The sequence below is a fragment of the Melanotaenia boesemani genome, chromosome 2, assembly GCF_017639745.1.
Source record: "Melanotaenia boesemani isolate fMelBoe1 chromosome 2, fMelBoe1.pri, whole genome shotgun sequence".
NCBI lineage: Eukaryota > Metazoa > Chordata > Actinopteri > Atheriniformes > Melanotaeniidae > Melanotaenia > Melanotaenia boesemani.
Genome location: NC_055683.1, coordinates 8,546,611 through 8,574,018, shown reverse-complemented (window position 1 = coordinate 8,574,018; position 27,408 = coordinate 8,546,611). Strand labels below are relative to the sequence as shown.

Below are 27,408 nucleotides of genomic sequence, written 5' to 3'. Positions count from 1 at the left end.
TCACCAGTCAGTTTCTCTGCTACCATCACGCTCTTTACACTCAACACAGACACACCCAGGAACCAGACCTGGAACCAGACCAGGACCAGAACCCAAATCCAGCAAAGAGAGGATGAGTGAATGTGGTGATGAAGGTGTGGAGGTGGATCAGTGAGTCAGAGGAGACTCTGTAGAAGGACAGAGAGCCAGCAGGACAGTCCACATACACTGCTACTCTGTTAGAGACAGAGGAGGAGGAGGAGGAGATGCGTGTTTCTCTGTTATTGTGACAGACAGAGTAACCTTCATAATCAGAGCATCTCAGACTCCAGGACTGATCATTGAATCCAAACCAACAGTCTCTGTTTCCTCTCCTTCTGATTTCTCTGTAACTCACTGATATAAAAACGTTTCCTCTCCACTCGACCTCCCAGTAGCAGCGACCAGTCAGAACATTTTCACACAGCAGCTGAGGACAGATAAATCTGTCTGGATGATCAGGATATGACTGAAGCTTCTCCACATGTGTCACCTTCCTGTTGTTGTCAGACAGTTTGAGGTTTCTGCTCACTGTGTCCATGTTGATGGTGAGTGGACAGGAATCTGATGGAGAGAACAAACACAATCCAGCTGCAGTTATTGATCTATTGACACTTTGATGCTGACTGATGAATGAGTGATGGGACAGTGTGAAGATGGTTGAATGTGATGAATCCAATGAAAAACACACTTACACTTCCTCACACCTCCTGGTCTCAACCATGGTTCTCCAGCAGGCTCCACCCTGAAAGGAGGAGGGGGGTCAGAGCATGCTAACATGGACATTACATGGCTCTCATACACACTTTGTCCTACACTGAGAAAGGAACAGTCCAACATCTGGACACGTCCACCTGATTGGAGCATCTCCAGACTAGAAGGAGCAGAATCAGGAAGCTGATTGGTCCACACCCACACCAAGAAAACTGCTTTGTGGAAGTCCCAGTTTCTTCTTTCAACCATCTTCTCCTTTTCATCTCTTCACAGATGAAGAACTCTGCAGAAACTCCTGATCTAACCAAGAGCTGCATCTTCTCTCTGCCCTGAAGTCTTATTGATCAGCTTCTGACAATAATCTCCTCTGCAGAGCAGATTGGCTCAGATTCTTTGTTGTGACTCAGCTGGGAAATGTTAAAGTGACTTCTTTTCCTGCACATGAAGCTAAATGACTGTCAGAGACTCTGTTTGAGGCCATGATGTGTGTGTTTGGAGCTGTGACGGCTTGTTTCCTACTGACCACTAACAGCTGCTTCATCATCACACTGAGGATTTGTTCCCTCACATTATTCCTGCAGATCCTGCTGCTGTGTGGACACAAACACATTTCTGTCTAAAGCAGGAACAAATCAGAGGGATCAGCAGCATCAACTCACCACACTTCTTCCACATCTGATCCAGTCTGCTGATTCATTTCCAGTTTGAAGTGCAGCCACATCACCAGCTTCTACTGACTCCAACATCTACACTGTTATTGAAGCTGATTGATCATCTGATGGATGATTGAATTAGTAATTACTGAATCAGCAGCATGGGATCATCAAAGCTCTAAAGTCCTGAGTGAAGAGGAGAGGTTAGACTGCCTCTGGTGGTCAGACATGGAGCTGCAGCTGCTGAAATACAGGATGTGACAGGATTCAGGAAAGTCTGTCTCATCTTTCCTCAACATCAGCTGTGAACATACTGAGTCCTTTCACGTTAACCAGGAAACCTGATGTAACATCATCATCTTCATCACAACACACACACACACTGCCATCTCCATCACCTCCTCCAGCACCCGATCCAGCCGTTATCACATGACTGAAGCAGCATTATCAGTGGTTATCAGTCCATTCCTACGGGACAGTAGGGCTCTACTCGGCCTCCTAGTGGCTCCAGTAGGTCCTTATCATCTATTTACACCACTGATCAGCAGCACTGATACAGGAAGACTCTTGATCCAGATGTTCTCCTTGGAGACTCTCCTACTCACATATCTGCTGTGAGCAAAGGAAAAAGGCTCCTACATGTGTGATGGTTCATATAACACTCATATCCAGCATGAAGCAGGACTGAGTGAAGGACAGAGAAAATGTCTGCAGATCTTCCTCCTCTATCAGACATTGTGTGGCTGCAGCAGCCTCTCCATACCTGAGTCTGTGTGGATCCTTCAGTGCAGCCATCAGCAGCTTCACTCCTGAGTCTCCTGGATGGTTGTATCTCAGGTCCAGCTCTCTCAGATGGGAGGGGTTGGAGGTCAGAGCTGAGGCCAGAGAAGCACAGCCTTCCTCTGTGATCAGACATCCTGACAGGCTGCAGAAAACAACACGTATGACACAAACTCTGAGAGAACTGCTGTGAAACTAAAGCTGAACGTCATCAGATGTTCAGAGAAACTGGACCTGTCTCACATTATTGTCTTTGTGTCTTCATTGTTTTTATGCTTTATTCAAACCTGACAAACAATAAACAGACAGTGAAAGTAAATCCAGTCCAGTTTGTACAAGATGCACATGAAGAAAGAAACGGAATGAAGAGGAAAAATAAAGTAGAAAATAAAATAAAGTATAGAAAGTAAACAAATAGAAATAGAAATGAAAGAAAAACTGGCGTGACAGACTTCATAATATTCTATATATAATAATAGCATTTGTGAGAGTTTATTGGCTGAAAAGCTGTGAATGAATATTAATTATTGATCTGCATTTCTGATTAGAAATCAGTTTTAGAGACTTAAAGTAAAAATCAGCTTCAATCAGAAACAGCTTAAATGCTGCTGTTGGATTGTGAAATGTACTTTTATGGATGTGGAATTTTCCTCCTAAAATATAAAGATTGACAAAAGTGCATCATTTTTTTCTTTGGTTCAAACTAAGTAACGATGTTCTTCCTTCTATGTTCATTTCATGAGTTGTTCTGCACAGAACATCGTTCTCACCTTCTTTTCAACATGCTTTACTGTCTGGAACCAGAAAACAAGCTGCTTTTAATAAAGCTTTATTGCTTTACAACATGTCTACAAACATGTGGGAAAAGCCACTATATCCATGTTATCCGTGTTCTTTGTCTTAAGGCGGCTCTTGAACTCAGAGGAATAACATAAAGGAGAACAGAAAGGGGATTAAGAACAAACAGCAGGTGGGTCTCAGCCTAGTAACATGAACAAGTCCATCCAGGAAAGAAGTCTTTGGTTTCTTTTCATTTTCTACAAAGACATTCTGAGAAGATTTTCACTTCATTCTTCCAACCATTAAAGTGGGTTTAGTTCTGGCAGATTTACATCTATGAATAAAATGTTTGGCCAGCAGATCAAGTTATTCCCAAGAAATTCCAAGTTCTTCTCCTTTAATGTTCCAGCAGTGACTCAGCACATATTCAGAGGGGCGCTGGGATATTTTCTGAGTGAAGCCACTTTGAAAGACGTCCGAGATTCATACGCTTGTTTGCAGTAGAAAAATAAGTTCTGTTGTTTCCATTTCTGTCTCACAGAATCCACATGAGTTGTTCTCCAAGTTAAATTTCTCATGTAGGAAGTTGTGTGATGGGAATTTTCCATTTAGGATTTTAAAGACACTTCTTTAGTTGTAGGTAGAAGTGGATGAGACAAATATCTTTTCCTTCTTTTCCTGATGTTTCTGTATCATCGTCCTTAAGAATGTCCTTTCTTTTTAAGTGGAAAGGGTAATAGTGGCTGTTAAGCCGTTTCCAATGAATCTGTTATTGAAGTCAAACTGTTCAAGTGTCGCCGCTGATCCAGAGCGGCTTCAGTTCTACTGGAATATCAGAACGCTCCCTGGTTTGTTGGATCATTCTTCTCACAGTAATGGGAACTGCTTTTAACTTTATTATACTCTTGAACTGTGCAGTGAAATTTCAGTTAATTACAGGAATCTGGATCATTTAATAGTTCACCTGTATCGTCCATTAGGTGGGTGATAGACCAGATTCCCTTTCCATCCGAGTTCTTAAGAACATTGATTTTCTATTCCATAGGATGTATCGGTTGTTCCAAAGGGGTGTATTGTGTGGTGTAACATGATGGCAGAACAATAACTTCCAGTAGAGGAGAACTTTCTGGTGGAAATCTGATCATTTGCAGGTAGTTTGCGTACATCATCGTCACATCGTAGTACAAAGTCAGCACCTCCCATTTTTTGGAAAACTTCCCTGGGAATGCAGAACCAGAAGGAATCTCTGTGTCTAGTAAAGGAATTTAAGCATTTAAGTTTTAAAGCTCCTTTCATTACAGCAAAGTCTATGGCGTGTACACCAGAGGCGTTTCTAGCCCATTGTGGGGGCTGAAGCCCCTGTAGTAAAGACTGGGTTGTGGGTGTGAAGGACTGAACCTCTGTGACGGTGGGAGGGAAGTGACGTAGTAGAGTTGGGGTTCGTTCTGGTTTTAGCCACGAGTGAAGCAGACGAGTTCTGCTGTAGAAGTTCTCCTCTGTCTACGTGAGACGTCCTACAGAGGTTTATGTCAGCTGGTTCATTATCCTGAGTGTTAAGTCGATGAGGAAAGTGAGGATTTCCTGTTGGCTCAGTTCTATCTGATACGAGCGAAGTTAAGCTGAGACATTTACCCGTAACAGGGCGGAGTCTCTGTTAGGTGTTAGTCAGCAGACACTTCCATAAGTCTGCCTAGATATCCGTGTTCTTCCACGGTGCAGGTGAGGGTTTCGTTAGGAGGAAAGGAGACACGGTGCCATGTTCATGACGGGAGAGCGTGAGCGACACATGCTGCCGTGGACGTATACCCGCGCTGGCCACCAGGTGGCGCCAACGCTCCATCTGGATTAGTCCAGCCAGCGAGACGCTCCTTAATAGTAATGCTGACATTATGTGGGGACCAGTTAGCTGCTTGGGGTTCTTCAGGCAGGCGGATGTTTATCCTCAGACCTGCTGGTTTATATGTTACTGTTTAGTGCAGGTCTGCTTAAGGGTATTGTGTGTATCATGCTTGTGTAACACAGCCTGTAATATTGTCCAGTTACTGACTGATGTCTGCTTGTTGTTGCAGGACTGGTATGACACTGCTGAGCTGAGCTACTGTAAATAATGTACAGGTCACCAGTCTGCGGCAGGGCCAACACAGATAGACAAACAAACATTCACACGCACACTTTCTCCTAGGGACCTATCATGCATGTCTTTGGACTGTGAGAGGAAGCCGGAGAACCCGGAGAGAACCCACGCATACACGGGGAGAACATGCAAACATCCACACAGAAAGGCCACCACCACCCAAGTTTGAACCTCCCCCCAACCGAGGCTCGAACCGGCGACCTTCTTGCTGTAAGGCTGCGGTGCTAACCACCACACCACCGCGCAGCCCACTAACTAATTGTTTCATTAAATTAATCCACAAAAGTATTGGCTTGCACCTTAGCCACTAAGTACATTTATTGAGAGACAAAACAGCAACAGATTCAGCAGAAGTGCCACAAATCAAACTGTAAAATCCCGTACTGCAGGACTAGCTTTGGACAGACAGCGTTCTCTGTTAAGAGCTCTAAGCTCTGGAACTCACTACCATCTGACATTAAGACCAAAGCTGACGCTAAAAGATTTACTTCCAGGCTTAAGAACTGGCTAAAGACAAACCAGGACTGTACTAATTTTTAAATACTGTAATTTCCTGTGTGGGTGTTAAATGGGTGGGATTGTTGTATGCGCTGATAACTGAAGACATTGTTTTATTTTTTTATAGTGTTTTATTGAGGGGTGAGACATGTGAACGTCCCATGTTGTATTTGTGATGTTTTATTGTTTTGTATTGTAGTGTGTATAGTCACTGTTGTCTGTGTTTTGTGTAAAAGCCTAACTAGGGACGGGCATTGAGAATTAGCCTTGGCTAAAATGCTGTCGTGTGTGACATGACTCATGAAACATACTTGTCCCTACCAAATAAATACATTTTGATTTGATAAAAAGAAAATGCAGTAAATTTTGGTTTACAAACACTACATCAGGAGTCTCCAACCTGCGACTCTGGAGATGCAAGTGTCTCTCTGGACCTTCCACAATGCCTCTAAATACGTGGCTAAAATATTCTTGTCATTAGGTTGGAAACTATGGACTTTTTTTTTTTACTTTACATCATTTTCCACAAATATCTACATCCCTTAGAAGAAAGTCTGTCTATTCTCTTTCTATACAAGTTTTATGTTTTTCTTTATTTTAAAACCGATAAATGGAAATAAAAACGAGACTGAAGATGGGTTTAGCTTTAACTGTCATGTGACTGTTGCATGTTCTACTAGTTTAGCAGCAACCTGTACACACATGGACTATGAAGAAAAAAGTTGTGGTGTAAGAGACCTAAATCAGAGACACACACACATCTGATATTCATACAAACATCTTCCACAAGTTTGTTACTCATGAATAAAAACTCTTTTAAACTTTTAGTTAGATGAATCCTGACCTGAGAGTTTCCAGTTTGCAGTCTGGACTCTTCAGTCCACCACACAGCTTCTTCAGTCCTGAGTCCTGCAGGTCGTTGTTACTCAGGTCCAGTTCTGTCAGACTGGAGGACTGGGAGCTGAGGACTGAGGACAGAGGTCCACAGCTTGTCTCTGAGAGACCACACGCACTCAGCCTGGAGAGAAAGTTACAGAGAAAATGTAAGACGTGAAAAGACTGAATCAGCACTCATGTTGAACTGGACTCAAAGAACACCTGTAGAGAAAATCAGGTGTAACTCCACAGTGTTTTACCTGTTTCATAGTGTTCTTACTGTTTGTTGACTGTTTCATTTTACACGTGTTTACCTGGTAAATGAGGTGTTGGTAAAATAATTTCATTTCAGAAGGACCAACCTGTGACCTCAGAGATGAGTATTAGACACTGATTTATATATGTGCAGCCTCCACAGATGGTCCAGTCAGAACAGATGAGGTATACAGCACCAGTCCAACACACTTCTACTTATGCCACACTTTATTGTTGCTGAGTCACTTTCTACGTATGAACACACGTATATCTGTAAGTCTGTGGTTTCTATCAAGAGAAATAAAATACACAGACTGATCCTACGGAAGCTGAGAGTGGTCACGCTCATGTTTTTTTAACACTGCCTGCAAAAACAACACTGGCCGGAGAAAACGAACGCAGAGATGGAGAACATGCGTCAAACGTTTTCTACAATCTTTACTCCTGTAGCCAGACAACCAAAACACGTCCCATTCTCCTTCAAAAAAGACATCTTCTCTTCTTGTGTCCTTTTATCCAGAAGAAGGCAAATATCCAAAGAATGACCAGCTCCACAAAACAAACTAACGAGTTCTTCTCTCCTTTATTCACAGGTTCCACTCTCTTCTGAACAGATGTTACAGTTGTGGCAAAACTACAGCTTCTAGTCTCTGAACCAAGTTGAGACTCGACCATTTTCAGGTCTTTTCTCCTCATTCCAGGTTCATCTTGGATATCTCCAAAATTCCCCTCTACCTCTTCTCCGGGACTATACTAAACTCAACCCTAGTCTTCTGTGCGGTGGGTATTTATGTACCCAAATACCGATAGCTTCGAACCAGACTGACCAGCTTAGAACCAGAACTACGGCAGCATTCCCAAACGCAACGCTTCAGCCGCTTCACACACGAACAAAAACACTCATAAAATCCTAAAATAAACAAACCAGTACAATCAGCTTATGTGAAAGTACCGCTCAGCCTAACAGGGGAAAAAAAACATCCTTTATTAAAAACAACCATAAATGTTCTCAAACACACTGTGTGTGTGTCGTGTTATAGCAACGGCTACGACAGCAAACAAACAGCAGCAAATTGTGAATGAATGGACTTTACGAGACTTCAATGCACGTTCACGTCTACCGCTCACAACTTTAAAAGCAAACTCAAACATCCAGGGTTGTACCGATAATACCATTAAATCTGCTTCAACAAGTAGGCGAATATCTTCTGTTAACAAGATGCTTTTTGTTAACAAAATAACAGAATAATCTCCGTTGACGGATAAGTTACTAGTTGACATTTTTTCTCTTGACAAAAATAATTTTCTGTTGACAAATAATTACTTTCTATTGACAAAATATTGCAGCGCACCAACTTAAATCTGAACCCAATCACCGCGACAGGATAAGACATGAGGATTTGTATCAAAGACACGTCACACTAAACCAGTGCACTTGTCACCATGTTTTATTTTTCTTTATCCATGTTACAGTAGTAAGAAACAAGCACGTACTTCAACTGATGAGCTTCAAGTTGTACAAGGATATATCAAACGGTGCATTTAGATGACGGTTAATAGAAAATATCTCCCTAAGCTCACCGTGCCTCCATGCTCCAGGTCCAAACCAGACACAGGTGAGCATACCCATTAATGAAGATAACACACCCACAATCACCGGTGATGTCACCACGCATGTGCACACACACATTTTATGGGAAAAATACATAACCTGACAAATGGCTCCTAGAAAGGATGCTACCGTGGAGAGAGTTGTAGTGAGAAAGGCAAAAAAATGATGAAAAGACAACCTAAAAATTTTAAATAAATAAATAAATGAAAACTAAAGCAAAATTCTTCAGTCAATATTTTCTTTGTTTTTAAAGTTAATTTTAACAAGTGTAAATTGTTTTTTAATTAGGATGTTACAACACTTAACTTTTTAGATATGTATGTCCACACTCTTCATTAATAAAAAATAATATGTGACGGTAAGCCAGCGCGGGATCAACCAGCAGCAGCTTTGTACGTTTCATTTCCAGACTGGAAAGAACATTTTCGTCATGACAGCTGATGTGGTGAACTATTAGCAAATCAGCTCAAACAAAGGCAGGAAAAAACAACCATCTCCAACATTAAGGACTCAGCAGGAAAGCCGACCCAGATACCTGAAGAGATTAATAACATGTTTAAAGAATTCTATGCAAACTTAAACTCATCTGGGAAAACAGATGAGGAAAGAATGAAGTTATTTCTAAACAACATCAACCTACCACAGTTAAATGAAGACCAAGTTAACATGCTGGACTCACCAATAACACATGAAGAACTTTACACTGCTCTTAAACATCTGCCTAATAACAAAGCACCAGGACCCGACGGCTTTCCTGCTGACTTCTACAACATTTCTGCTCATTCTAGCTCCCCTAGTTTGCTGAGTCATGTCTGAAATACAACATAATTCCAATATACCAGAAAACATGAATAAAGCTACAATCTCATTCATTTTAAAACCCAACAAAGATCCAACATGACCAGCTAGCTATCGTCCTACATCTCTCCTTAATGTAGACTTAAAACCATCACAAACTGGCTCATAGAGCTGAAAATATAATCTCACCTATCATTCACCCTGATCAAACCGGTTTCATTAAAGGCACACACTCATCCAACAACACACGTAGACTTCTTAACCTTATAGACTGCTCAATATTACAACAATCCACAACCATTATAGTCCCACTAGACACAGAAAAGACATTCGATAGAGTTAACTGCTCATTTCTCATTTCCACATTGTAAACATTTGGCTTTGTGGAATCATTTATTAACCAGTCAGGCTTTATGTCCAGAAGACACATAATAAACAATATCAGGCTTGTGCTGAACGTTCTTGATCCAGAAATAGTAAATAATAACGGTTTTATGCTATTTCTAGACTTTTATAAGGCCTTTGATACGGTGGAGCATCAATTCATTTTACAATCTTTAAAAACTTTTGTTGATGACTTCTATTCAGCTATCGTCACTCTATAAAAACAGTAACAGCTTTATTAAATTAAAAGCTGGTAAATCCTCAAGATTCAGTTTATCTAGAGGTATTAGACAAGGCTGTCCTGCCTCTCCACATCTTTTCCTGTTAGTTGTTCAACCCAATCTGGAATAAAATACCTCTACATTTTAAAAATCTGTGGCATTGGTTCCTTTTTAATGTGTAATTATCATGTTGGTAAAATCCACTCAAACTGTCGGCTTTCATCACCGAGCCTTCTTATCATGGTCACTTATCTATAAACACAACTTTCCACCACACACACACTATATCTGGAATAACAAGGACATCTTATTTAAACACAAACCACTTTATAGAAAACTGGTTTCATACCAGTATTATACTGGTAGATCAGCTGTTTAACAACGAGGGCTTCTTTTAACTTATGAAGAATTTCTGTATAAATACAACATCCCTGTAACACCTGTGGAGGACGCCAAGGTGTTTGCAGCTATCCCCTCTGGAGTGTGTATGCTTTGTAAACACCAACAGAGGATTGATACCAGTACACACCCCTGCTGTCTCCTCTTCATCCTCCTGTAGGGAAGGTGTGTCTGTCCAGTTATTCCAGAAATAATAACAGATCAGGAAGAACATTATTTCTAAAGAATATTCTATCATTACCTTGTGCTGTTTGTCAGTGGAACATGTTTGTGGATGATGTGCCATGGAAGCAGGTTTGGCTAATTCCTAATAAATCTCTGATCACTATTAAAAGGAAAGAAATCTCCTTCAGGCTCGTCCATAGCATTTACCAGCTAAAGTCTAGATTCAGAACAGATTTACATGAAATATTCATATACTTTGCAGTTTTAGTAAAAACTCTCCTGAAACCAGTGTTGCCAACTTGGCGACTTTCTCGCTAAATCTGGCGACTTTTCAAACCCTCTTAGCGACTTTTTTTTGTCAAAAGCGACTAGCGACAAATCTAGCGACTTTTACTGTAGTTATTGGAGACTTTCTGGTGTTTTGGAGACTCTTTGAAAGCACATGTTGTTCTGCAGTTACTGTCGTGAACGAGCAGCGTGTGCTGCAGGAGCCCCTCCCCGTCCCAAAGCACTCACACAGGCAGTCAGTCTCACAGTAGCTCGGGCAGAGGCTGCAGTCAGAGCAGCAGAGAGGAGACCCACACCGCTCCGCTTACACACTGAAAATGAATCGTGATGCGCAAAGGCGCCGCTGATCCCGCCCTGGCTTACAGAGCGGGATGTAAATGTAAATGTTTTTTTCGCTGTCATACTAAAAAAAAATTGCAGTGAATAAGTCCAGTGAACACTGTTACATGGCTGAAGTTTTATACTCCATGTACAGTGATCCTCAAAACATCTTGTATCTGACTTTTTTGAAGTCAGGGCTTGGTGAGGTACAGTTGGCCATCAAGGCTTTTGAGGGTGGGCAGGTAGATCCTCCTAAAGTTCTTGACAGCTTCAAGCTTCAAGCTGTGCTTGGTTAGCCTGATAAAGTCTGGGAGTAGCAAGGTGCTGAATCCAATGGCAAATATTGATGTGCTCAAAGAGCCAGTTGATGGATACATCAGTTGTAGGCTTCTAAGTGCCGCATAAGGTTAGAAACTAAACTAAAAGTAAGAAAACTAAAGAAAAAAAAACTAACTCTGCCAAAGTGTCTCTTTTGTGTTACTTTGCCGGTCCCAAGCCCGGATAAAGGTGGAAGCATAGACATAGAGCAGTTCCACGCAACTTAACAGTCCTTCGGTTAAATTTAATATTCTAACAATTAACAATAAAGGACAAAATTGATTTATGTAATGTGGATCTCGACAAAGGTTATCAAAGCTTAGTTTTTAAAAGTAATGGCCTATTTCAATAACAAAAATACAAAACAAAACAAAAAAACAAACCAAGAATCAACAGAAAAAACTATTTGTAGTTCTAAACATTTTTAGGGTGTTTTTGACTCTCCTTTTGTCTCTCCATGATGTTATTTCTTTCTCCTACAATGGCCGTTACATTACATGCAAATTGCCAATTATGCAAATTAGGCGATGACGTCATTTAGCGACTTCTAGCGACTTTCAGGACAGCCAATAGCTACTTTCCTCACTGAGGAGTTGGCAACAGTGCCTGAAACGATGGTCCATTTGTTTTGGTCTTGTCCAGCTGTAAAAGTGTTTTAGTAAAAGATCTGCAGTCTGATTCAGGATGAAATTGATGATGTTTTTGCTTTATGTGGAAGGATGTAGTGCTTGGTTTTGTAGCGAAGGATCTGCACAACAGTCCTAGTGTGAACTTAATTAATCTTCTTATTATTATGGCCAGATTTCATGTTCATAAGTGTAAATTTACAGGTAGGAAACCAGGTTTCATTTCTTTGTTTGATTAATTCAAACATTACATCCTCTCTATACATTATTCTAAAAAACAAAAAGCAATTAAAACTGTGTGTGTGTGCAGGATGTTTAATATGTAGACATAGTCTTTAACCCCCAGTATGTCTTTTTTCTTTTTCTTTCTCACTTCTCTCTGTTCTCATGTTGAACCAATGTTTCTACATTTAGATACAATAAGTTTTCTTTACTATTTACATATTTAAGTTGTCAATTTCCTGTATTCAGAAGCTTTATTTTATTATATAGACAACTGTATTTATTGTCTTTGTAAATGCTTCACGTGTAATAAAGTAGAAATAAATAAAAAGTAAGCTGGTGTCCTGCTTCTGGTGCCTCTGGTCCGGGCTCTGGCCGCCATCACAACCGGCTCATACACCAAAAAACAGCCTGCACAGAGCAGCAGTTTTTACTCATTATTAACCTCTTTATCTCTTTTTATTCATCTTTCTACATCAACTGTACACTATTCATTCTCTTTTTAGTGAACAATTATGAATTAAATCATGCTCCAATCATGTTTAAAATGATTAATTAAATGACCGTCTCTCAATAACTCCACAGCACACTCTTATATACCTCCGGCTGGTTTTAAACATTGTTTTAGAAGCATAATGACACACATAATAATAATATATCCACAAAATGAGCAATTAGTCGTGGTCGGCAGCAGCTAGCATGCTATGCTAGGCACTAACTGTTATCACTCACCGGAGTTTTCTCTCCACAAAAACACAATAACACAGTGATGTCCGGTAACTCAGAAACCTCCTCGTGGGTGTGGATACCTTCCAGAATCAACAATTCTACATGAAATGAAGCTTTAACCACTCTTCATCCAGTTATTAGCATTAGCATTCTCTCTGTCAGCTGAAGTCTGTTCTCATTGGCATCAGTGCAGAAGAACTAAAACTGGTGAACTGGTGAAAATAGAAACTACAACTACAAACTCATTCTAACAGCAGCTATAACTCAGTGGTTCTCACACTTTTTCTACCTGCCCTCCTTTTGGAGAAATAAATATTCCATCCCTTTAACATTATATATGAATTTGACGAATCCTGACCTGAGAGTTTCCAGTTTGCAGTTTGGACTCTTCAGTCCATCACACAGCTTCTTCAGTCCTGAGTCCTGCAGGTCGCTGTAACTTAAGTCCAGTTCTGGCAGACTGGGGGACTGGGAGCTCAGGACTAAGGACAGAGGTCCATAGTTCCTCTCCGAGAGACCATGCACACTCAGCCTGGAGAGAAAGAGGGAGATAAAATTATGGAGAAAGTTTTACACACAGTGCATGCACCAACCTGTGTATAGCGTGCTGCAGTCACTCCTTAGCTTTTCCTGTTTCTTTAACTTTTAACCAGCTTTTTGTCTTAATTGTTACTTTCTATATTTTACTTTTCATTGAAGCTGCACCCACTCCTACAGGTTGGTTGAGATTTTCTGCCGTTCATTTAGCTGCAGGACTGTTCCTGTCATTGAGTCAAGGGACTGCAGCACTATTTCATGCTGCTCTGATTGTTTACTCCAGATGTCAGCTGATTGTCCTGCAGCCAGCTGCCTTATTGGCCAGAATAATAGAAATTCCTGCTGTCAACACAGAGGCTGCAGAGGTGGAATGAAGACGAGGAACAAGAGAGCTGGGTTGCTGTGATCCACCTCTAACCATGGAGAACACAAAATCACTAGTCAACAAGATGGATGAGCGACATTAAAGGGAGAAAATACACTTTGTAAAAATTTAGCGATGTCATTGCGAAGTGACCTTTCTGGTTTGTGAAGCCATTTTGATGTAAAATACCTGAAGGAGGTGATATTAAAAAAATGGTTGGGAGACAAAAAAAAAAAAAAAAAGCACCAGATGTCAACTTGATTGTGATGACTTCAAAAACCACTAAAAAAAAAGTCACCGAGAGGCTGAAGTTGGGCCTTTCCTCTTTGTCCGACGCGCACATTAAAAATCCGCTGAGATCCAAAATTATACGTTTTATAACTTTATTGAAAAAAAAAAAAATTTAACTTAAGACAACGTATACTAACTTAATCTAAAACAAAAAATAAATCACAGCGATTAACTAAGGTGGCGGTCAACAAAGAATACGGCGACCCACACACCCTCTCTCTACCAGACCAAACACACACACATCACAGGTGTCTTAATTAAACTAGAGAACCACCGCCCATAACCATGTGACCAACCCAAACCATAATCACTGTAATAAATTAATACAAAACAATCCAATAAAGAGAAAATACAACATTTAACATTCTTAATATTTATGGCTCCCACACACCAGCCCCTAATTATTAGGTTATTACATAATAATTACTTTATTCATACAAGTAGGAGACATAAAATTAAAATCAATTAAAAGTCCATATCAATTTAATGTATTATGAGCAATATCTTATCTTCTTCCATCAAGTCCTAAGCCTAAGTTAGAAATCAATATTCCAGAACAAATCAGACCCAGGTAAATCAAAAGTCAAATTTGAATCAAGGTTAGTGTCAAAGTCCCATGATGCACAAGAATTGCTCCTCATTCAGCTTCAGCTTCTTGCATCAGACAAACTTTGGTAATTGGTCGATCCAGAAGGCTGCTCTTTGTCTTAATGCGTACCTGACGCACAAATCCTCTTCTGTCTGGAAAGGTTTGAAGAACTTTTCCAAGAATCCAAGAGTTTCGGACCCCTTTTAATACTAAAGTCTTCCACCAGGTGAAGTTGCTGCAACCTGCTGCTCCATTCGTTGGTTACCAACTCAGGAACAATGTCATCCCAGCCTCATGATCTCCTGCTGAGATCCCTTAAGATTTTCTTTGCAGACAACACGACAGGACTCAGTATTCCAAGAGGATCATAGATGGAACTTACAGTTGAGAGAATTCCTCTTCTAGTGAGTGGCCTGTCTTTTATTGTTATCTTAAATTTAAAGGTATCAGACTGAATACACCATTCCACTCCAAGTACTCTCTCCACTGATAGATGTCCTGCGTCCATGTCTAGCCTCTTCACATTCTTGGCTCTGTGGATTTCCGGTATGACAGCCAACACTCTTGGTCTATTACTTATCCACTTAGTCAGCTGAAAACCACCATTTGCACAGATGGAGACAAGTTCATGCTGAAGTGACATTGCATCCTCTTCTGTAGCCGTAGACACTAAGCAATCATCCACATAGAAATTATGCAGAACTTTATCCACAGCTTCTTGGCTGAACTGATCTTTATTGTCCTCTGCACATTTCCGAAGAGCAAAGTTGGCACAACTAGGGGATGATGTTGCTCCAAAAAGGTGCACGGTCATCCTGAAATCAGTAAGGTTTTTATTCAAATCTCCATTAGGCCACCAGAGAAACCTCAACAAGTCAACATCCTCAGCTGGCACTTTGACTTGATGAAACATGGATTCAACATCTGCCATGATAACCACAGGTTCTTTCCTGAATCTAGTTACCACTCCGATCAGTGAACTGGTAAGATCAGGACCCTGTATGAGCTGGGAATTCAGCGACATCCCCTGGAAACTAGCTCCACAGTCAAACACAACTCTTAATTTGTGTTTTGTAGGATGGTAAACACCATGATGCGGGATGTACCAGATCCTACCATCAGCACGCTCCAACTGACCTTCGGGAATCTGTTCAGCATAACCTTTGGCGACAAGATCATTCATGAATGTGACATAGTCTGTATAAAAAGACAAGTCCCTCTGAAGCTTTCTTTTCAGATGTAAAGCACGCAGCTCAATGACTTTTCTATTATTTGGCATGCTGAGTTCCCTTTCCCATAAGGGCAAGCTGATCTGATAATGACCATCCACTCGTTGTACTGAATTGGTGACTAGATCCATAAACTTCTGATCTTCTCTGGATAGTCCAGGTTGTTCTTCTGCTGTACATTCAGGAAAGTCTGTCTTGAATTGCTGCTGCCAAAGTTCATCCAAATTCACAACTGAAACTCTGTTGACTGTTAATGCTGACTGTCCACAATCTGCTGCATTCTGACCATCTCCTGTTAGTGGTCCATTCACAGTCCAGCCAAGCATAGTCCTGATTGCGTAGGGCCCACCATCAACACTACTTATGACCTGCAGTGGCTCCAGGGCCCTAGGAACATTAGTCCCAATCAGCAACTCAATTCCAGCATCAATTTCTGGCAACTTGACATCCCTTAAATGTGGCCAACCCTGTAGATCCTTTTGTCTTGGAATATTTTGTTTATTTACAGGCATACATTCCTGCGTATAAACTTTGGGAAGTTCACAAAAGTTATTCTCTTTTAATCCAGCCACTTCCAGTCCCGAAAGAATATGGCTGCTTACAACCTTCTCCTGACCCATAGTTCTTAAAAGTATGTTGGCCCTTTTACCTGTCAGGCCGAGCTTCTGCATCAAGCTCTCAGTGCAAAACACAGCCGTACTTCCTTGATCCAAGAAAGCATAAGTAGATATGATCTTGACACCTTTCTTTGCTTTAACTTGCACTGGAACTATGGGAAGTTTACAGTCATGGTCGCCAGCCCCTGTTAGACCACTTGACATCAGAGTGCTATCAACCATCACCTCTGGTGTCGGCTCCACCTGCTCTGAGGGTTTGTCCTTTTCTTTTGGGGAAATGTGTAATAACGTTGGATGCTTGAGGCCACATTTTTCACAGGAAATCCGTCTTTTGCAATTTTTACTGATGTGCCCAATACACAAACAGCCAAAACAGACTCCATTCTCCTTCAAGAAGCCAATCTTCTCTTTATGAGACCTGTTTCCCAACTGCCGACACAACTCCAATGTATGTCCTCCTCCACAATAAAGACACATCCTCTTTGCATTGTGAACATATTCCTTTTCTTTATTCACATGCTTGTTTTTCTCTTCCACAGGGGCCACCGTAGTGGCAAAGGCAGCTCCTCCATATCTGGAATGCGATTGTGATGTGTGTTTATTTACACCTTTAGTTGCTGTTAATATTGGTGCATCTTGAATATTTCCAAACACAGGGTCACTCAGAATTTTCACTTGCTTTTCAATAAAATGAACAATATCATCAAATGTAGCTCTCTGGCAGCACCTCTCCTGCAGCTCACATGCTGCAGTCCTCCACTTATCCCTCAGTCTGTATGGTAATTTCTTGATTACTGTCTGCATATTTGAAGGCAGGTCTAATTCCTTCATAACTTGCACTCCTTCCCTTACATTAGAACACCCTCTGAGAAAAAGACTATAATCTTGCAGAGTTTTAATGTCTTCCATTTTAATAAGGGGCCATGAAAGTGCCTTTTCCATATAAGCATGTGCTATTTTATGCTCATTTCCAAATTGTTCTTTTAACAACATTTTTGCTTTAATATATCCTTTTGCAGGATCGAGATGCTGGCAACTGCGAACAAGCTCTCTTGGATGACCACTTGTGTACTGTTCCAGAAAATAAAGTCGGTCACTGTAGCTCTCTGTATTTCTTTCAACCCCATTCTCAAAAGCTTTCAAAAATGTATGATACTGTAATGGATTACCACTGAAAACAGGAATCTCTCTTTTTGGCAAAGACGAGAGACATTGTTGTTTTAACAGAAGTGTAGTTATTTCGTGTTGTTTTGTCATGATACCAAACATGCTTCCATCATCATAGTTTTGCCCAGAATTGAGATTCAAGGTATCTCCACATTGTGCTTGGGTTCCCTGTTGAACATTGTGTTGAGGTGAACTTGGTGAAGGCATGTGGTGCTTTAAAGACGCAGATTCAGAACACACACATTTATAACGCTTTTCTTTGGACCTTATTGCTGGATCTCTATGGCTTTTTCCTGGTTCCTTTTGTGTTGTTATTTGTGGAACAAATGTAGCTGCATTTGGAGACAGAATGTGTGTTTTGGATTTTCCCCTTTCAAAATAAGAGTTCATACCATCAGAGATCCTTGTTGTATTTCTCCCACTTATGGAGCTGTGTGATCGCAATACAGTTAATTTTGCTGTATGAGCAGCTATTTCTTCTTCAAGTTGAAACTGTTCCTTTCTTTTCCTCAACTGTTCCTCCTCTTCTTGCAGTTGATGTTTTTCCTTTAATAATCGTTGTCTGGTTATTAAAGCTGCCAAATCAGCCTCAGCTTTAAGACGAGCCGAAGCGGTAGATGAAACAGCAGACTTTCTCCCAGTGGCAGAAGTTTGTGCTCCAGTTACTCGGCTTCCAATATTTGAGACACTGTCGCTTGGTTTCACATCATCTTGTATCTCATCCTTATTGATGGAAGACAGAGCCTGCATTTCCACTAGAGGTTCAACTGTCTCTGAAGACGAAGGAAGCGTAGCTTGTTCATTTATAGCAGCAGAATCAAGGCTATCATTCTGGAATAACTCCTCTGGTCCACTTAGCCACTGTTTCACAGCTTCTTTAAATGTATTACTGTATTCCGTAATGCTTGCAAACCACTCATTTTGCCTATTTTGTTCGTCTTCAGGAAGTAAAGGAATCAGTGTGTTATGTGACAGAGTTGCAGTTTCCCCAAAGATTAATCAAACTTTTCATCTGGTGTCGCAAATCAGATACATTGTCTCTTGTTATCATCAGACTTTTCATTTCTGGAATAAGGGTTTTGATTTTATTAACAACCATGTTGCGTTCTTGCTGCTGTCTCTCGGTTTTATTTGCCAGGGCCTTGGCTGTAAGCTTGATTTCTCGTTTTCCGTTATTCATTTCAGAACTTTTGACACCAGCATTTTATTGACTCATTTTTCAGCTTTCATTTAATTTATATTTCAGCACATTTTTCGCAATGTCCACAGTTCACAGTTCATCCAAATAAAACGTCACATGTCCACAGCAGCGGTAACTTCGAGACACACACACACACACACAGTTCATAACTCTCAAGAATGCTCTACACTTGAAAAGCCATGCGATATCAGCGCACTGGGTAATCCAACTCAAAACGGTAACCAAACAGTCAGAAGGTACAGATGATCATAAGGCTCCAATACGCAATCCACATCCTTTCCATTCATCGACGAAAATACACATCCTCAGGTGCGCTTACCTTGGTTGCATTCTTCATGTGTGTGTGTGACTCCGCGAATTGTTTGCTAAGCAGGCAGCGCATACCTCTGTCTTGCATCCAACACTTGGTCAGAAATCCAATCCATTTGATATTAATCCTTATCCTCGAGATCCATTCATTGACTCGTTTTCCTGAGGTCCGTAATATCGTGTTCTTTGTTGACAAGATGTGATGACTTCAAAAACCACTAAAAAAAAAAGTCACCGAGAGGCTGAAGTTGGGCCTTTCCTCTTTGTCCGACGCGCACATTAAAAATCCGCTGAGATCCAAAATTATACGTTTTATAACTTTATTGAAAAAAAAAAAATTTAACTTAATACAACGTATACTAACTTAATCCAAAACAAAAAAATAAATCACAGCGATTAACTAAGGTGGCGGTCAACAAAGAATACGGCGACCCACACACCCTCTCTCTACCAGACCAAACACACACACATCACAGGTGTCTTAATTAAACTAGAGAACCACCGCCCATAACCATGTGACCAACCCAAACCATAATCACTGCAATAAACTAATACAAAACAATCCAATAAAGAGAAAATACAACATTTAACATTCTTAATATTTATGGCTCCCACATTGATGAATAAAAAAGGTTTATTACAAAAAGTGACGTCTCAAACAGAGCTGCAGAATCCGTGAGGTCTCTAATTCAATGTCAGGATCCGAGTGAAACATGGAGCCCAGAATTCACTGACTCTTAGCAAATGGCTGCTACATCTGCCACCAAATATAGTCAAAGATTTTTTATACTCAGGTTCAGTTTTATCAGCCTGGAGGACTGGAAGCTGAGAACTGAGGACAGAGCTGAACATCCTTCATCTGAGAGGAAACATTCACTCAGTCTGAAGAGAAGGAATCAAACAACATTAATGATATTTGTATTAAACTTATGTTACATTTAATGTTTATGAACAACTAAAATACATTCCTCAAAATAACAAATCCAGAATTTGCTCTGTACAGGCAGAATATCTGCTGAACTTCTAATGGGGAGCTTTGAAAAGTGGAGATACACAATCTAGTTTCATTGTTAGTTCTCTATCCACAAGTTTTATCTGACTTTCTAACATTTATAGGAGAGATTGTGCAAATATCTCCCATCAGCTACAAATATCTCACTATCCACAAACATGTTTAATCTAATTAATAACAGCGTCTACATCTTCAGTTCACCGTGAAATGAAAGTGTTAAAGGTAGAGCTAGTTTCACAGCAAAGACCTGTGTGGACTGATAATTACATGAAAGTCTGATAAACCATTTCTACATGTGAAATGTATTTCACACATCTTTAAATCTCTTCTCAGTCTCTGGATGTTATTTGTAGCAGAGCAATATACCTGCAGAAGATCTGGGGCCTCATTTATAAACCTGAGCGTAGCAAAGCAGACTACAGGCGGCGTCCGCAGGGAAACAAGGAAATGCAGCACAAAACTTCCAGATTTATAAAAGCATGCGGACGCACGTCCCACGTCTGTTTCCGTTTATAAATCACAATCAACTCTAACGTTGGTGCAGGTGAGGGAGCGCCTTGCTCCGCCCACATGGTGGCTATAAAAGGTCAGGTGAACGCCTGTAATACATTTTCATCACATCATTTCCATGATGGCTCAGGAGGGAAAAGATGGAAGAAGAGGATTTCTTTGGAATGTCAGACTGAGATCCTGATGGACCACGTTGGAAAACTAGAACAGGTTTTATCTGGTGGGGGCGGTGTGGTCATCACCAGGGTCAGAAAGGTGGAGGAGGGCAGCAGGTGGAGATGCTGTCAACGCCGTGTCAGAGGGAAGACACGCCAGAGAGGAGGATGGTGCTGCTGGATGACACAGCTGGCAGGGCATCCGTCTGCCATGCGGGAGACCAAAGTTTGAATCCCACAGGGGTGAATATTAACTCCACCCTAACACTACAGCCCACGGTAAGCGTTTGCTAAATGACAGTAATGATGCCGGTAGTTTAGTCTTTAACGTATAAAATAAATATGTACAGATACATCTGAGATTGGTAGCAGTTTATTTAGTGTTAAATAATATTTCTTTCTAGTTCCCGGTGTTCCAGCTGGGTGGGCGGAGCTGCAGCTGTGGTTGGAGAGGGTGAGGCCAGAGACTCCACCCAGCACCTCAGCAGCCGTGTCCTCAGAGGAAGTCCTGCAGGTGCAGAGGGACACCATCACTGCTATTAACCAGGTGGACAAGAAGTTGTGGGAAATAAAGGAAATCCACCTCTTGTGTGTTTCCTAAGCGTTGCATCACTTCTAGACCTCCAGCCTCCAGTCTGGGTCCCGCTCTGCTGGGTCTTAGAATGAAGGACCGAAGCTACTTCTCACATTTTCTTTTACTGACTGGTTCATGCAGGCAGCAGACTGTCCACCTTATTTAGCTGGATGGATTTTATAACATCTAAGTTTTGTTTCACAACAACAGAACATATTTTAGTGGTTGAGGTTCTTATTAATACCATCTCCCTTTTTCTTGGAAATCCTGTTTTTATTTCTGAGCGTGAACTCTTAGGAGAATTAATATGGAATTATTCATTTCTGCAAACAGCTTTAATATCTAACACGTGGTGTGAAAGGTAATAGTGGATTGTGTACAAATGTCTCACATTTCACATCATTTCCTTGATTTTATTCTGGACCGTTGGTGTCGCCATTTCCCGTTTTCCCAGATTTTGTGCGTACGCCTGGGTCAGAGTTGCCGTGGAGGTAGGAACATTTTCCCACCAAGTTTGGTTTTTATAAATCCCAAAAGTTGACTATGAGCTGCGTACGCCGGTTTTTGTTGCTACAGCTTGATAAATGAGCCCCTGGTGTAGCTGCAAACTGCACCAACATGAGGTGCAGTTAGTAGCTGCAGCAGCAGATGGCAGCATTTCCCACATGAGCTGACAGAACTACAGTCTCCACTGAGAGAAGAACAAGAGTCTTTACAACACCTGGTCTAGTCTAGTCCGTCTAGTCTAGGGACGGCAGTACCAAAATCTTCTCCGTCAATACGATACCATTAGTTTATTAAACTTTTCATCGATACTGATACCGATATTGATGCTTCTTGGCCCTTAAAGGAGAATCATGATTGCACAGTGTGTATTATTATCTTTATTACAACGGCAGCATGAAACATAAATAAAACTCACAAATGTAAATACCTGAGAGGCTTTTAAAGCCATAATAAATTACACTGATTTACATTTAAAAATATAAAATCTTTTGAAATAATGATAAAAAATAGTTAAACTACAGATTAATAAGATTATTCTAATTAAATGGGAAGTTAATAAACTATAAGTAATAGTAATATGTCAAATATAATAAAATATATTGTGTAATAACCTGCATTACACCAGTAAAATATCTAAACCTCATCATCACTTACAGACGCAGCATCATCATGACATCCTGACATCTGAAGCCACGATCAGCTGCCATGATCATGTGACACAGAAGGAATAACTGTTGCTGGACTTCACACACAGTTTTAGTGTCTAAAACTCTCAGAAGTGAAAACAAATGTCTTTTTTTGTCTCAGCAGAGCGGTATCTCCATATTCACACAGTATCAGATCTGATATCTGACTGGCTGAAATCAAAGTATGGACTCCAGAGTATGGATACACCATCCCTGGTCTGGTCTAAGTGTCCAGTCTGCTCCAGAACCTTCCTTACAGAGTGAAGAACCTGGAAGTGTGTGAGCAGCAGCCATGGTAAGAGCTGTCTGAAACCATCAGATGCTAATGAAAGCTGCTCCAATGCTTTCTTTATGACCTCTTTGAGGAACAGCGTAGCTTCCTTTATGAAGGGAGATAATTCCATAACACACTTCATTCTGGCTGCAGCCTTGGAAGCAATGCTGGTGTTTATCCAGTTGTACTAACTGGTAAATGTGTGGACATATATGAGGACAGTGGGGTGTGTGTGAGCAGCTGTGACAACATGTTTTACTTTTCCTTCCCTTTAATCACCAAGCTTTATTATAAAGTCATATTTTATATCTGAACACGTTCACATGACATATAGTTTCCATGTCAGTGTGATCAGACTGCATTAGATGAAATATCTGAATCCCTTTCTGTAGAATATTTATTGAACATCTGTAGTTTCAGAGCTGCAGAATAAAACCACAGGTGAGGCTCATTGTGGTCGGATTCTCAATGCAACGCTGTCATCTTTGCTTGGATCCCTCTGAATTTGTCCCACCACCTTTCCTAAACTCCATGATGTTTTCCATCAGGGTAAAGGAGTTTAGGCAGGAAAAAGCATTGGGGGTGATTCTGTTTACTATGTGACTGAACCACTGGATGGAAACAACGTGATAAACAAGCAGGACGAGCAACGTTTCAACCAAAGCTGAGAGACAAAGTAGAGCATCTTTATTTAACCAGAGGCTCATTTATACCTTTAAGTCCTAAATAAAACACATGTTCCTTCATTTTAAAAGATGCGTTACTCTGGACATATTTCATTCACAATATTTCAAAGTAGTTTAGAAAACATTGCAGATTATTCCATCACAGAGATGTTTGAAGCTGAAACAGAGGAAAAACATGTGAGAGCAGCAGAGAAACCTGACCTGAGAGTTTACAGTTTCCAGTTTTCCAGTCCATCACACAGCTCCTTCAGTCCTGAGTCCTGGATTCTCAGGTCCAGGTCCTTCAGTCTGGAGGATGTAGAGCTGAGAGCTGAGGACAGAGCTGAACATCCTTCATCTGAGAGGGAACAGCTGCTCAGTCTGAAGAGGAAATAATAAGACAAGTAATAATCTGTCCCATGATGTACCCTTATACCAGCAGCAGCATATTTCTCCACATCCTGCTATATATGTACTTACAGAGCTTTGCTGGAGGCTTTGACCACTGGCAGCAGCCTCAGAAAAACCTCCTCTGAAGGAGAGTATTTCTGCAGATCAAACATCTCCAGATCTTCTTCTGATGACAGTAAGATGAAGGCCAGAGCTGACCACTGAGCAGGAGACAGTTTATCTGTGGAGAGACGTCCTGATCTCAGGGACTCATGGATGTCCTCCTCTAGAGAACGATCATTCAGTTCATTCAGACAGTGGAACAGATTGATGCTTCTCTCTGCAGACACATTCTCACTGATCTTCTTCTTGATGTACTGGACTGTTTCCTGATTGGTCTGTGAGCTACTTCCTGTCTGTGTCATCAGGCCTCGTAGGAGACTCTGATTGGTCTGCAGTGAAAGACCCAGGAGGAAGCGGAGGAACAAGTCCAGGTGTCCATTTGGACTCTGTAAGGCCTCGTCCACAGCTCTCTGATGGAGAAGGTTTGAATCTGGTTTCTTAAAAAATGCGGACAACCTGAAGTGTGATTGTTGTTCTTCCATCAGGTTGATTCCAGACTTGATGAAGGTCAGACGGACATGAAGAGCAGCCAGAAACTCCTGAACACTCAGATGGACGAAGCTGAACACCGTCTCCTGGTACAGTCCTCTCTCCTCTTTAAAGATCTGTGTGAACACTCCTGAGTAAACTGAGGCTGCTGTGATATCGATGCCACACTCTGTCAGGTCTGATTCATAGAAGATCAGGTTTCCTTTCTGCAGCTGATCAAAAGCCAGTTTTCCCAGAGACTCAATCATCTTCCTGCTCTCTGGACTCCAGTGTGGATCTGTCTCAGCTCCTCCATCATACTTGACCTTCTTGACTTTGGTCTGGACCACCAGGAAGTGGATGTACATCTCAGTCAGGGTCTTGGGCAGCTCTCCTCCCTCTCTGGTTTCCAGCACATCCTCCAGAACTGTAGCAGTGATCCAGCAGAAGACTGGGATGTGGCACATGATGTGGAGGCTTCGTGATGTCTTCATGTGGGAGATGATCCTGCTGGCCTGCTCCTCATCTCTGAACCTCTTCCTGAAGTACTCCTCCTTCTGTGGGTCAGTGAACCCTCTGACCTCTGTCACCATGCCAACACAGTCAGGAGGGATCTGATTGGCTGCTGCAGGTCGTGTGGTTATCCAGAGGCGAGCAGAGGGAAGCAGTTTCCCCCTGATGAGGTTAGTCAGCAGCACATCCACTGAGGTGGACTCTGTAACATCAGTCAGGGTCTCATTGTTGTGGAAGTCCAGAGGAAGTCGACTCTCATCCAGACCGTCCAAGATGAAGACAACCTGGAACTCTTCAAAGCTGCACGTTCCTGCTTCTTTGGTTTCAGTAAAGAAGTGATGAACAAGTTCCACCAAGCTGAACTTTTTCTCTTTCAGCACATTCAGCTCTCTGAAAGTCAGTGGAAATGTGAACTGGATGTCCTGGTGGGCTTTGTCTTCAGCCCAGTCCAGAGTGAACTTCTGTGTTAAGACAGTTTTCCCAATGCCAGCCACTCCCTTTGTCATCACTGTTCTGATTGGTTCATCTCTTCCAGGTGGGAGTTTAAAGATGTCTTCTTGTCTGATGGTTGTTTCTGGTCTGTCTGGTTTCCTGGATGCTGTTTCAATCTGTCTGACCTCATGTTCATCATTGACCTCTGCAGTCCCTCCCTCTGTGATGTAGAGCTCTGTGTAGATCTGGTTCAGAAGGGTTGGGTTTCCTGCTTTAGCAATCCCCTCAAACACACACTGGAACTTCTTCTTCAGACCACATTTTAGTTTACGTTGACAAAGTTCTGAAAGAAAAGAAGAAATAAGACGAGTCAGTAAAGATTTGAAGCCTCTGAGGAATGAGGATGTGAATATGTGATGTTCATGTGTTGAGACATCAGTAAATGTGTCGTTTATCCAGCAGCTTCAATCTTTAGAGAAATCCTCTTACTGCTCTGCAGACGCTCAGCCAGCTCCTCCTGCTTCATCCTCCTCAGGAAGTCCACTGTGATCTTCACTAACGCCTCTCTGCTGCTCTTCCTCTGCTCCTCATCCTCACCCTCCAACACTGAGCATTCTGGGTAATCTGGACTCAGAAGCTTCTGGAACTTCTTCAGCTCCTTCTTCATGAAAGTGATCATGTTGTCCTCCAGCAGCTGGAAGAGAAACGATATGAAGGACACAATCAGACTGAAATCATGGAGCCAAACATCAGATCCATGTTGGACACACTGACAATCCACTGGTCTACAAAGGTCAGCATGGAGATGATGTGGACAGAAGAGATGGAAAAGTAGTTGTTGTACATGTACAGACCATAAATATGGAGTCCAGCTGTGTTTGATGCTGCTGGGCAGACTGACCACTGGGAAGCTCTGAGCTCTGCTGGTCCACTCTGTGGAGGAATCAGGAAGAATCACATCACATTCTGTCACATGGAGAAGCTGCTTTCAGCTTTTAGGAAGCTCTCACCAACACCTTCATGAAGCTCTGTGCTGAGGTGCCCTGGAGCAAGGCAGCCACAGCCAGTGTGTGCTTGGATGAGACTGGTTAGACTGGGCAGCTCCCAGTATAAATGTGTTTGATGTTGGAGTTTTCCACTAAGAAAAAGTTTGGTGTGTTTGTGAGGAGCCAAACTGACTGCAGGTCACTTAGTAACTGAGGTTCAGAGAATCTCCTGAACTTCTGGAAAACGTCCAGAATCTGTTTCCTTTTTCCAGAGGAGGAAAAACTCTCGTCTGCTTCTACGTTCCACAGATGAGAAAGTTGAATTATGGAGATTCTATGTTTCCTGCACTGAGACAGAATCCTCCTGATTATTCTCAGCTCACAAGAAATATTTAATAAAACTCACATGTTTATTATTAGAGCTTCATCTGGATATTTCACCTTAAATACTGAAGATATCCTTTATTATTATTATTATTATTATTATTATCATTATTTATTATTATTATTATTATTATTATTATTATTATTATTATTATTGTTGTTGTTGTTGTTATTATTATTATTATTATCATCATTATCATTATTATTATTATTATTATTATTATTTTTATTATTATTATTATTATTATTATTATTGTTATTGTTATTATTATTATTATTATTATTGTTATTATTATTGAGTTTAAACACAAGATGGAATAAGACTAAACTGATGCCACAATTTCACGCAGCTCACCTCTGTGGCTCTGATTTAAAATAAAGAGGAGGATCCATCGACCGGTCGCTCTTCATGGACAAACAGCTGGGCTCAGGTTCAGGTCCAGGTCCAGGTCCAGGTCCAGGCTGGTTCCTGTGAATCCAGATGTTTGGTGATGTGAGTTGTGATCTCTGACATGGAGAAGAGTCATGGACAGTTAGAGATGGACATCTCACCTCTGAGTGGTTTTAGAGGGAGGGACTCCCTCCTCTCTGTCCTGATCCATGATGCTGGATTCACATCAGCTCACACACACTT

The 27,408-nt window shown here is 41.2% G+C and overlaps 1 protein-coding gene across 1 annotated transcript; it reads right to left on the bottom strand.

Annotated features, from left to right (window-relative positions):
- On the bottom strand, positions 1-27,350 carry LOC121653889 (NLR family CARD domain-containing protein 3-like). The gene is made up of 10 exons (XM_042007647.1): positions 27,327-27,350; positions 27,130-27,243; positions 26,259-26,337; positions 25,894-26,098; positions 23,959-25,747; positions 23,765-23,859; positions 13,150-13,228; positions 6,422-6,595; positions 714-763; positions 1-582 (listed from the first exon to the last, which is right to left on the bottom strand). Exons 2-10 carry the CDS (start codon positions 27,183-27,185, stop codon positions 41-43), a joined length of 3,069 nt encoding a protein of 1,022 aa, XP_041863581.1. The 5' UTR covers positions 27,186-27,243; positions 27,327-27,350; the 3' UTR covers positions 1-40.
- Positions 27,351-27,408: the final 58 nt, after the last annotated feature.